At 30.6% G+C, this 12504-nt stretch overlaps 1 protein-coding gene across 4 annotated transcripts; it reads left to right on the forward strand.

Annotated features, from left to right (window-relative positions):
- Nucleotides 1-283: 283 nt before the first annotated feature.
- On the forward strand, nucleotides 284-11414 carry LOC145751816 (IQ domain-containing protein H-like). 4 transcript variants are annotated; one of them, XM_082567925.1, is made up of 22 exons: nucleotides 284-424; nucleotides 939-1055; nucleotides 1459-1615; nucleotides 1912-1943; nucleotides 2453-2572; nucleotides 2873-2980; nucleotides 3053-3215; nucleotides 3586-3724; nucleotides 3896-4016; nucleotides 4352-4584; nucleotides 4965-5183; nucleotides 5632-5900; nucleotides 6408-6583; nucleotides 6745-6915; nucleotides 7288-7502; nucleotides 8088-8163; nucleotides 8397-8516; nucleotides 8868-9187; nucleotides 9644-9785; nucleotides 10039-10128; nucleotides 10451-10548; nucleotides 11202-11414. In XM_082567925.1, the coding sequence occupies exons 1-22, from the start codon at nucleotides 374-376 to the stop codon at nucleotides 11374-11376; spliced, it is 3312 nt and encodes a 1103-aa protein (XP_082424051.1). In that variant the 5' UTR covers nucleotides 284-373; the 3' UTR covers nucleotides 11377-11414. The 4 variants fall into 4 exon arrangements, 3 of the variants coding, with proteins under 3 accessions (XP_082424051.1, XP_082424053.1, XP_082424054.1); XR_014283767.1 differs by lacking the exon at nucleotides 11202-11414 and having other exon boundaries at nucleotides 10003-10128; nucleotides 10451-10463; XM_082567927.1 differs by lacking the exon at nucleotides 1912-1943 and having other exon boundaries at nucleotides 1459-1611.
- The last annotated feature ends 1090 nt before the right edge of the window (nucleotides 11415-12504 follow it).

Below are 12504 nucleotides of genomic sequence, written 5' to 3' on the forward strand. Positions count from 1 at the left end.
AAAAATATTTAAAAAAAATTAATAGGGGGTTTTCTTAAAAATACTTTTAAATGTAGCGGTTACTTTCGAGCTTTATTATTTTAATTATTTTGTTATAACTTCAATGCATAATAAAACAAAATATGTATTGTGATTTTAAAATTTGAATAATGTGTTTAACTGTTGCCTTGAACTTTAAAAAAGTCTATCCATTGTTTGTTTTAGCAGCTCTAAATTCTGTCGCTAGTGGAAAATTAAAAAAGATGGTTGCGTAGCGACAAAAGCTTCCTACGTAAAGCACAACAAAATGGCAAAATTAATCTTATCTTAACAAATTAGGAATTAATAATTGAACAAAATAAATAAAGGATAGTTAAGTCAGTAGACATTTAAGATGACCGAGGTCCAAAGTAACCCACAAAATGTCGGTCGAATTCTTGTTCAGGTAATTTTCTAATTTATCTGTTTATTAAACTTGTCAAAAAAGGAGTGCTTACCTCAGATTTTTTTGGGGTTTTAATTACAATAAATTACAAAAAAATAAATTACAATTACTTTTTGCTATTTCATTTATTATAATTAGTATTTTGATTGACTGTAATGTTTATATTAGTATGAAAAATTTATTATTTTTCTAAAATGCCAGGGTATGATGTGGACAAACTTTGATTCCCACTGATTTTATGTTAGAGCTGCCCAAAGTAAGGCTTATAAACAATACCACTTGCTGCTGCGACCAAAACCAATTCACAGATTAATTATTTATAATATTATTAATCGATATATCAATCTGCCCAAGGCAAAAAACTTAAGACAGTGTTGGGTTAACAAATGTAACCCTATGTTTAGTCCAAAAAGTTGGTTATGCCAAAAATAAAAAAGTAAACACTACTCCAACTCCAATATTTGGTAAATTATAAGGTGTTGTATTTTAAATAAAATCCATAAAAATAATTTAGGTCCAAGAAAACTTGCAGCAAGTCAAGGAACAAATAAGCAAACTACAAACCTCTGGAAATGAAGTTGATTTTAAGTTACTGGACGAAGCATTAAGTAGAACTGAAAAGGGAATAAAGGTTTTAATGTTTTTTTATTATTATTTTCGCTGTTTAATACAGGTTTTGCTTGGTAATAAAAGCATTTTCTGTTTAAATTTTATAAAATAATTCTGGAAGGACAATTTTTTTTCGTATGTTTATTTAAACCATATACAGTATAAAAATTTTAATTGGGGGTGCATCATCACCACAAGCAGACAATATGACTACAATAATACTCAGATCAAACTACCTTAGATTATCGTTTAAATAATATAAATGACTTACTAAACACCATAGGTTACCACAATAAAATAATATCAAAAAAGTCGACAAAACGAGAATAAAATAGACTTTTTGTTTCTTTGATGATCTTATTATTTATTTTTTACGCGATATTTGAAAAAACACTTTCTAGTAAAAAGCAATTTTTAAATTGTAGCAAAACACTGAAATGGTGGTTTCAATGGTGAACAATCAAGTAACAACTTTGCCTACAATTGACGAAAGAAAAAGTCCCCAATTTGCCCCAGTATCTGATCAGGGGAGGCCTCTTTTACACTCTTCTGTATACCATGACTCTCCTGGGGAAAATGCAAGTTAAAAAAATTAAATTTTAATGTCATGTTTTTTTTCTATGTTAAAAAAAAAACTCATTTATAATTAGATGACTTAGGGTTTATTCAGTATAAAATAATTTAAAGCTGATTTGTACTTTACGGTACTTGCAAAATTGTTAAAAACCTTCAAACAGTTTCTAATTTGTTCTTTAACAATAAAAAGTGCTAATAAAAGAAAAAGAAATTGTATGTAGAATTCAAAGATTACCAACTAATTAGTGTGTATAAAGATTCAGTTTCCAAAATTGACAAAAGTTGTGATTATTTTTAGCCAGATTCAATGTCAATGCCAATAGAATTTATTGAGGTAATTATTTAGCTTACAAAATAGGTTTATACATTTTAAGTAAGGTACAGAGGTAAAACATTCTTACAGCAACAACTAGTCATAAAATTATTTATTTAGTAATCTTAATTTAGTAATTACATATATTTAAATTATAATTTTTGATCTGTTTTTGTTTTGCAGTTTGAATTTTTAAATTGTAATTAAATAATGTGTTGGCTTTATAACATGTGGTCATTAGTTTATCCCCACTGCTTCTATGTTTGACACCTTAGATTATGGTGCTATAAATGGTACGAACTTCTGCCGGCATATTAATCATTGGTCCTGCCCGTTTATTAAACTGCCTTGAGTAACTCAAAACTGGGTCAGAGTAAAAAAAGGCACCCAATGATTAGGTTGTTAATTCAAACTTTTTACGTCCAGAGTAATAATCTACAAAAAAAAAATTTCATGTTAAATGTATATTTTTTAGGTTTTGCCTTTTCTATTTTTGGTAAATGTTTAATAAATTTTATTTTTAAATTTAGTTTCATCGAGACCTTACAATGAAGGCTTTATTAAATCCCGAAAGTATGTACAATAGAAATGCTCTCAATAAAAGTTATGGATTAGTTTTGCCTGCAATAAAAGGTTCAAGACAAGCTAAGGTAAGACTTTTTGTTATTTTTAAGTTATAATAAAATTTGTGCTGTTACATCAAAATTAAATCAAATGTTAATAAAATGTCAAAGAAAAGTAGAGCTCATTGCATTCGGCAGTTTATCTGCCCACCAAAATCGACAGTTTTTAATTTTAAAGATCTTTAAATTGGGCATACATATATATTTATCACCCACTGAACTTTATTGTTACAAGAAAACAGCATGTAGGCTGAGCACAACTAGTTTAATTAGTACAATATAATTTATTTAACAAAATTAGTTTAAAAATATTTTTAATCATTTTAGATGTTAGATCAAACTGTTTCCAAAGGTTCAACAATTATTCCCCTTTCGGTTCTTCCCCGGGCAAACAGAATTGACCCCTCCATGACCCCACCTCCTATCCAGGAAAAAGTAAGAAATAACATTTAGTTTCAATTTGCAAAAAATGTGAATTAAATTATAAAAGTATAAATATTTAACCAGGATGCACGGAAAGGGATTTTAAGTTTAATTGAACGTGGATTGATACCCCCAGCTGCCGAGTTAACCCTTGACCCCTCTCCAGTTCGCCACAAAAGGGCTTCTTTGCATCGTCCTGAGATGCAAAATCGTAAACAACTTCAATCTGAGTGTAGTTCTAGAGGAGGTAAGTTAAATGGTTTACGATGGGGCTAGGTTAGTAACTGATGGTGGACTTATTTAAAATTTGGATTAAGTTTTTAAAAAATATGAAAAATTATTTTATTTAAATTAAATGTGTGTTGCATGATGTACTATTTGGAATACATTGATTGATCACATATGGTCTTGGGCTTTATGCCCACTACACATGAAGTAGTGCTCTTGAGTTACATGTTATAAACATACTGATATAAACTTTTTAGCAGTTTAATGATGGAGCAATTATTAATATATTATCTTAGACTATCAAAGTCAACCCAAAATAGGACATGTCAATTATTGTTGCTTATCCAGGTAGTCAGCTATAAATAAATAACTCAGATTTTTTGTAACAGAAAATAGTCATCATATGGCCTCAGTTAAACTTGATCTTTCACATGAAAACCAACCTCTAGGTGCCAGTCTAACCTCCCAAAGACTTTCCGAGCCACCTTCCAGTGCCAACTATTCACTTGCCCGCTCAACTGGAACAAGGTTTTTTTAATGGAAACCTCTTTTGCTAAACTATTTTTTTATTTTAATCTATTTTTCTGCTGAACTACTTTTACTTATAAAATTTTATTTTTTTAGGCTGCTTTATATTTAACGATTTACAAATTAAAAAGTAGACAAACAAATTATTTTTAAATATCTAAATATTCACAGATCCCCCCAACTCCGCTCTGTAATGATCCAATCTCCTGTCTCACGGAAAAGGTCTGGGGCTTCTTTCACCCCCAAAACTCAGGTTTTAACCACTGTGTTTGATCCCCCACTGCAGCCTTTGGTAAGAATAAATGGTAGTTAGTATGGTAAAAAATATTTTTTTTGTATATCTTCATCTTTGATGTGGAAAGGTAGACTTCATGGCCTAAACATGAAGTAACGTGTGTTATCCCAACCCAGGCTCAAATGGTTTTTAGCAGTTTTGAATTTATTTGAGAATGTTGCAAGATATTTAACCTACCAATTGGTTTTGGATTCAACAGGAGTTCGTACCTTCTTAACAAGAGCTTTTGAGGGAATCAAACTAATTCTTCATCAAACTAAATTTTTCATGTGTTTTAAACTCGTAACATAATTCTTGGCACAAACAAAGGTTGTAACTTAATTATGTTGCAGCCTCCACCAGCAACCCCGGCACAGAAAGAAGATCAACACAATGTAATTGCTGCAAGTCAAGGATACAGTTTTTTTATTAAAAACTCAGTTTTACCTCAAGATAATGAACCTGAATATAACGCATTCCATCAACGGTATTTACTTCAGTGGGGCTCCATTGTTTCAATGTTAAGTTACTTGCAGAAACTTTTAAAGGACTATGCTGTACCAACGGCTCTTGTCAATGGAGACAGGTAAGTGCATTTTAAATTGAAAAGTTTGTGTGGCTATTAATGTGTCAATGATTCAAAAGACAGTTGCAATTTTTCTTATATTAAACGAACTAAATTTTGCAAATATATAAACTTAATACTATTTTATTTATATTAAATATCTTACTAGATATTAACCTTGTTATTAAGCAAAATTTTAGGTTTTCTTTTTTCATTTTTATTCAATGAAGAACAAATAATTAATAATTATTATTTTGTGAATAATCAGTTTGCTAATTAGTTTTGGGCTGGCAGTAATTCTGCAGTTTATGTTGGTTTACTTTCGAGCACTATGACCAATGACCTTATGTTGTGAAGTCAAGTATGCAAGTATGTCCCAACAGTATTTTATTTTATCATAGGTTGGCTGAAAGCTCATCCCATTTTGAACTTGAACAAAAACCATATTTGGAAGACTTGACTCACATTCTTGATAATGGGGGTGAGGTGCTTTCCCTAATCAAGACTCCAGGACGGAGGTACCAGGGCCAGGATGGAAGATTTGTTGCGGCAAGTAAAATTCAAGCCACTTGGAGGCGTTATATTGAAAGGAAAAAATATCTTCAATATCGCAAACAAAGGTTAAGCTTTACAATAAATGTTATGCAAAAAGGCACTTTCGATAAATCCAATAACGGTACTACACTTTACGATCTACACTGAAGTGCTAGTATAGTTAGGGTATATATTTTTCTCTTAAACGTTACCATCCGACGAATTCTTTCTTGTACTTTATGGCCCTTGTCTAGTTTTTCTTTTATATTAATTCACTTTTCAACCTTACAGTCTTTTCAGTAGTGACCTTAGGTTTAGGGTATATTTATTTATTTAAAAAGTTAGGACTTTGCATGGTTATGTCTGCATTCAAGACAATGTACATTGGTTAATAAAACGGCTATTTATACTTAACCTTTTTTAAGTATTTAATAAAAAAAAATAATCAAAAAATTATCAATTTAATTATTTTTTTGATTTACAACAAAATTTTATTTATGTTTTATCCCACTAAATAAATTTATTATTCACCAGGTGGGCTGCAGGTGTAATTGCAATCTCGTGGATTCTTCATGTACGGATGTCGCGCATGAGAAAGCAGCTGCGCGTCATTAGAAAACAACACCTTGACAACTTTCGTGCTCGAGCTAAAACACTTGCTGTTGATTGGTTGAGATTTACCCAATCACGAAGAGTGATTGTTCATGTTCCGTCACTCGGTTACCATAGTGACCTGAGATTTGGGGTTTCTGGGTTTGATCGAAAGCAAAATGCTCAAATGGCAAGACTTTGCGATTTAAGAGGTAAGATTAAAGTTTAAAAACTTTCTGGTTACAAACCAAATATCAAAATTAATTTTATATTGATTCTATTTATTGTTAAACTGTATTATATAAACTTTTTTTGTAATAAACTGTAATATAGTGACTGTATTTATTTATTGTTTATGGTTTTCTCTATCATGTTTTTATAGTTTTTGGTGAAATTTGGTTAATACTATGGTCATACTAAAATAGGCCAGGGGGGCTGGCGTAAGTCCAGTGGGCCCTGGTTCGTGCTAGGACTTAGGGCTTTGGGGGTATTTATATGTAGACTGTGATGTTTATATAGGGCTGGTGTCTTTATAAAAAGCCTGAGATGTTTATATTAAACTCTCTGTGTTTTATATAAGGTCGGGGTCTTTATATAAGGCCCGAAATGTTTATATTAAACTCAGGGTGATCTCTAGTGATTCTATTTTGAATTTGTTTGCAGTATGATATAGTTATTATAGTACTTCAATATATTATGGTTTTTAAATTAATTTATAGATCCAAATGTTGATGTAATTTATATATCTCCTGTCGAAGTATTAGACGAACTAAAGCAATATTATTGCAAATTGTTGGGATTAAGGTCAGCTGTTGATGCTGGAGATCCAGAAAATATTGGAGATTTAAGCGAAAGATTTACAATTGTTGTGCCAGAGGCTCTTAATAAGTTTCCTGTATGGATTGTTTAAAGTCAATTTAAACTCAAAATATGTTTAAAAAAAATTATGTTATTCTATTTATTATTTAAGTAAAATAATATAATAAAAAATTAAGTTTTTAATTTTAATAAAGTAATAAACATTTTTAACAGTATTAACTTTTTTTAAATATGCAGACTCATCAATTATGTTTGGCATCGTTGTTGAAATACAGTCCATGTGCTTTGGCTCGTATTCGAATGCTAATTGGTGGAAGGGATGCTGTTTATATTTCTGGAGTTATACATCGTGATGATCTGGCTGTTGCCGACTCTCTTGGAATTCCTATACTGGGATGCGAACCTGAGGTTTTTGGTTGAAGAATTTTATATAATTAAAAGTTAAAAAACTATTTTGCAGCTTAAAATTATAAATATTTAAATCCAGTTTTAAAACATATTTTATCCTTTAAAGAAACTAAATGATTTTTAAATGGCAGTATCAATTGTTATAATGTGGTTACAAATCGCAATTGATATATGACTGTGATAATTTAAATTCTATCACATAGAACAGTTTTTTTTAACTTAACTCAGATAACTGACAACAAGTCTTTTATTTTTTTTAAACAAATGATTAAGTCTATTTTGTCTTTTGTTTTACCTACAAAATATGGCTTTTTGTTACAACAGCAATAATTAATTAAACAATTTTTTTTTTAAATTGAAATACTTTTTCAGATATGCCATCTATACAGCAGCAAATCAGGTTCAAAACGGATTTTCATGGCGGCCAATATTTTGGTTCCGCCAGGTGAACATGATGTCTATTCAGCCAATCAGCTTCAAGAATCTCTTGCACGACTTATATGTGAGAACCCCCAGGTCAAGCGATGGTTGTTGAAAGTCGACTCTGGGTTCGGAGGTCGCAACATTGCTTATATTGATATCGACAAGTAGGTGGTTTATTTTTGTTATGGTTAACATCCTTAAATGATTAATAAATTTTTGGTTGAAGCAGTGTTATAGTGGTTTAAACACTTGACTTCACAACATTAAGTCATTTGTTTAATTGCCACATCCATGTCGTAGCAGACTTAAGTAAGGTGGTAAAAACAGTGCAAACTTCTGCTAAGCCCAAAACCAATTGGTAATTATTGTGTAAGAATAAAAAGCTATTATTCCAATCTGCCAAAGATAACTTAACACTGGGTCAGGGTATTAAATTGTACGAAAAAAAATGCTAGATTGTAACATAAAACTAGAATAAAGTTTATAAAAATGTATTCTTGTTACAAAAAGAAAAAAGATTGTTATAAACAATGATTATTTTAACTTAAAGTTACACAATTTAACACTTTTTAAACAAGATTTTATAACTTGATATAGAAAATGCGATATTTAATTTAAAATTGTTAATTATTTAATTGATATTTAATTTAATTTAATAGTTAATGTTAGACAAAAACTTACATATAATTAAAAAAAATATTGGTTGAAAAATTTTTAAATTAATTTAAATAAAAAGATTTGTTGTTTAGGCACCTACCCTGTTATTACTGGATGGTGAGGGAAAGTGTTCGGTATGGTGATAAATGGAAACAAAAGTGGGCCCAGGTAACAAAACAATTTATTTTAGGAAAGTATTTAATAAAAGAAATCTTTAAACTGTTTTTTGGTAATTAATAATGATGTTCTGATCACATTTTTTATAAACGAAATCTGATTTTTAAGCAAAAATCAGCGATATCAAGATATTCTATAAAATCGGCGATTTTTAATCTCACGTTGTAATTGGCACATCATCAATAATAAGTAAAGGTTGTTCTACTAACACACACAAATTTTAGGATGCATCGTATACAAAAATATTATGTGAATTACCCGATACGTTGGATAGTTTTGCTATTCCTGCAAACTTAAATGTTTTTCCAACTTGGGTGGATTTTCTTGACGCGTTTCTAAGTCAGGTTTGTTTTTTGAATTTTTTCTGTATTTCTTATTCTCAGTGTGGAACTCTTGACCTAAACAACGTGTAACATATGTAAACCTAATCTCAGGTTTCCTTAAACAGTTCAGGCTTTTATTAAAAATGTTTTTGATAATAGCGCCTTACTCCAGGTTGCAACAACGTTGAAGCAATAAAAATTGAACCAAATTTCTTACGTAGTAAAGTCAAACTACTGTAACACGGTGCCAGTCATTAAAAAGAAAATAAATAAAAAAAAATTTTATTATAAAAAAGGCAGTAATAAAAAAAGAACGTAATAAATTACGGGATAAGTAATTGACAACTTTCTTCTTAAATGATATTACTATAGGGTGGAATTATTGAAGCATGTCCACCCTCGGAAAGTGTCACCTGTGTCACGGTTGACTTGTTAATTGACCCCACCGGTGATATTCACATGACTTCATGTGGAGACCAAATACATGCAGATAATCCCTATAAATCATGGGGAACTTCTCTTCCTCAATCTTCAATCGACCCCTCACAACTTGCTGAGTCGTGCAACAGAATTGCTGAAGCGTGCAGGTCACGCGGGGTTATAGGTTACTTTACTGTCGATTTTGTGACCTTTATTGACCTTAAGTCCATGAAACAAGTTGTTTGGGCAACTGACCTAACTCTAGCCTACAGGTATTTAAAAAAATTTATTTTCTTTATAACCTAACCTGCGTTTAATTTTTTTGATTTTTGTTCCTAAACCCCCCAAAAAATTGTTTTTAAAATTTTTTCAAGCAAGTTAGATAAGAGTGTGTGTGGTTTTTTTAAGTTGTGCAAAACGTTTACAAAAAACGTCCAGGGGTAAAATATGTTTTTATAAGGGTGACTTATATTTGGTTGGTTTGCGCATTGGGGCGATATTTTCACGTTATGGGGTTGATTTCGACGTATACACAACGCAAAATTTTAGCTGCTAGGTAAAAAAATCACCGAAATGAAATTGCTGCTTCTCCCTTCCTTTTATTGTAATAATCATTAATTAAAGATTTTAATAATTTTGGGCTATTTTAAATTTTACGTTTTTTTATTAATTGGTTAACTCGAACCAAGTCATGATGTAACAGGAAAATTATATAAAATTATATTTAGTGATCAAATGGCGATGACCCAATTAATGTTGTTTGTAACTGGAGGTGATCTTGACTCTAAAAATTGTCGATTCAAAGTTCCGATAAGGGAAACCCCCAACACCCAAAGGTTTAGAAAAAGGGACGAGAATAAAAAAGTTAAGGTAAATAAATAGTTTTTCAAATGTGACAATTTTAAAGTGTCCAGTTTTTTTATTTAGTTTTTTTTTTTCAAAACCTAACTTACTTGGACCTAGTCTAAAGAATACTTTATTTTATTACGTCACCGGCCCTTCATTACAACAAGTGTCTACTGTAAAGTGTAAATTGTTTACCATAAGCAATTGTATGAAATTTTTAACATTTAAGTGTCTTATTTAGGTTATTTTTATACTAAAAACTCCAAACACTTTTTAGCCCCCTCCGAATTTAAATCGTTTCTGTGTTATGAGCACAAATTTGAAGCACTCAAACATGGCAGTTGTTCATTACAGTGTATTTTTTCAGGTAGGACTCTTATTTTATTTGTAAATTTTTTAATGTGAAAAATTAACTTAGATTTTTATTTTTAAGTTGCCCGTTCTTATTATTTTTTAACTTTTCGTCTATCCGTACTAGAAATTACGAGAATTTTACCTGGGACTTGAACTTTCTCTAAGGCCAAATTGTTTTAAAAGATTTTTCTGATATAAAAAGGTTACTTCGCAACTTGTACTTTTAAGTTGTCATTAGTTTGAAATGTTATTGAACTTATAAAATTAAAAGTTGTGTCATTTTGACAAAGTTTATGACCACACAACCTATGTTTTACTGGGGTTTTTATTTATAGATGTGTAGAGCCCACGGTATAGGATTTGATATTAAGGAACGTCAAGGAACTGTTTTCACACTGATTGATTCTTCAAAAAGAGAAGAATTCGGAATGTTGTAAGAGCTGTGTTTTATATCTTTTAGTTACCATAATGTTTTTGTTATAATACCTTGCTTTACTGCGTAAGATACTTGATTCGCCTCCGTTGTTTCCATGCAAAAATCCCCTTAAGTACGCAATATAAACAGTATAAACTTCTGATTCAAAAACCAATCGGATGATTAGTTTTGGGCAACTATATTCTATAATTTTCTAAATTTTTAAAGTGAACTTAAAAAAAAAACAGGGTCGGTGTAACAATAGTTACTCTATGTTTAGGCTGTAAAGGCGACCCCTCACGTTAAGGAAAAAAAAAATTAAAAAAACGTTATCTAATTTTTTTAACATTTGTACTTTACGGTCCTCAAATAAACTTTTGATTTACGATTGTCTTTTAAATTTTACAATTCTTTTATTTTTGGTTTGTATGGGCTTGGTTTTCTGGTTTTAATTAACAAAAAATATTAGGCCACTTTTACGGTACGGCCCTGAAACAAACTCTCGTACTTTACGTTCCTTGCTAATTCCTCTAGTACTTTACGGCCCTATTTTTTAAGGACATGAACATTCCAATGATCCAAAATATCGATTTGCAAAGGTTATTTCGACTATTTTATACTGGTAATTAATTTTGTTCCAGTATTTAAAATTAACCTTTTTTATTATAAAGAACTATTGGAGACGAGCTTCCTGGAGCCTTATCCGCATTTGCGAGAAATTTATCGATTATTCACCAGGAAATTTCTGCTCCAAATATGCAAGGAAAGACTAATTTTAAGGCAGCAATTGACGACATTGAAACAATTTTGTCAACCACGTCACAGAATGAGAACGAACAATCTTAATTTACCTTTTATGCTTTGCCATTGCTAAAAAAAAGTATTGCAACTTATTTAAAATATATTTTTTGGTAAAATAAACTAATGTCTTGTAAAACATTTTTTTATTTTAGGTAAATTAAATTGTATAGTGCAAACTTATTATTTTATTGGATAGCCGGTAAGTAAGATTCCGTTGTAATATTTTCTAAACAGGATAGGATAAATCTTTTTAAAATCTACATTATTATGGAAATAGATTTCGATAAATCATTTATGGTCCTGTTAAAAATCTAAAGAAATGTGTCCTTAAACGTATTGTCCAAAACTAACGACAATGCTGTGTAGAGTTTATATAATGGTTTTTGGGTTGCTATTCTTGTAGGGTCACCATTTATATAGTTAATTGTTATTTTAGTTTGATTGACAGAGTTTATTTTTGCTGTTGATTTATTTAAGCTACTTCGTTGAACCTTACTAATTGATTAGCTAATTTAGACTACTTGATTGTATGTTAACAGTCACACTTTTATTAGTGAAACGGCGTAAACTTGGCGATACATGATTACCAATGCGAATAATCGCAACGATAACTATAGGTTTAACACATAATCTTTATCTCACTGAATATTAAGCAAAACAAATCAAATATATATAGGCGATTCAATGACTCAAATTAGGGAAACAAGTGACGTGACACGCGATATAAAATGATAATTGATTGACAGCACATTTCGGAGTTTGTCCATAAACACATTATTCGTGTTCTCGTGAAGCTTAATGCTTCCTGGTGCTCCTTTGCTAACCCCTGATACAGCTGTATATCTTCGGGTTAATTAGGTTCTAACAGATATCGTGATTTCCGCACCAAGCATTGCAAAACAGAGTATAGTTTGTTTTCAGTTATTAGCCACGCTGGTATTTTGTTTGCAGTGGCTAGCTTCACATTGTCCACACCCATAACATAAAACGTCTTTAAATGTGCCATCTCTCATATCACCCCGTATCACGTAAAGGAAATGGTTGCACAAGCAATCAATTCCACAGCTGAAAAAGGTAAGGCATTGAAAAAAGTTTATATTAGTTACATTTTCCACACAAAATCGCGTGTTTGCTTTAACAGTTTTCGAGCAATTCTCAAAACTAAATAAAATC

The sequence above is a fragment of the Corella eumyota genome, chromosome 5 (genome assembly GCF_963082875.1).
Source record: "Corella eumyota chromosome 5, kaCorEumy4.1, whole genome shotgun sequence".
NCBI classification, from domain to species: Eukaryota; Metazoa; Chordata; class Ascidiacea; order Phlebobranchia; family Corellidae; genus Corella; species Corella eumyota.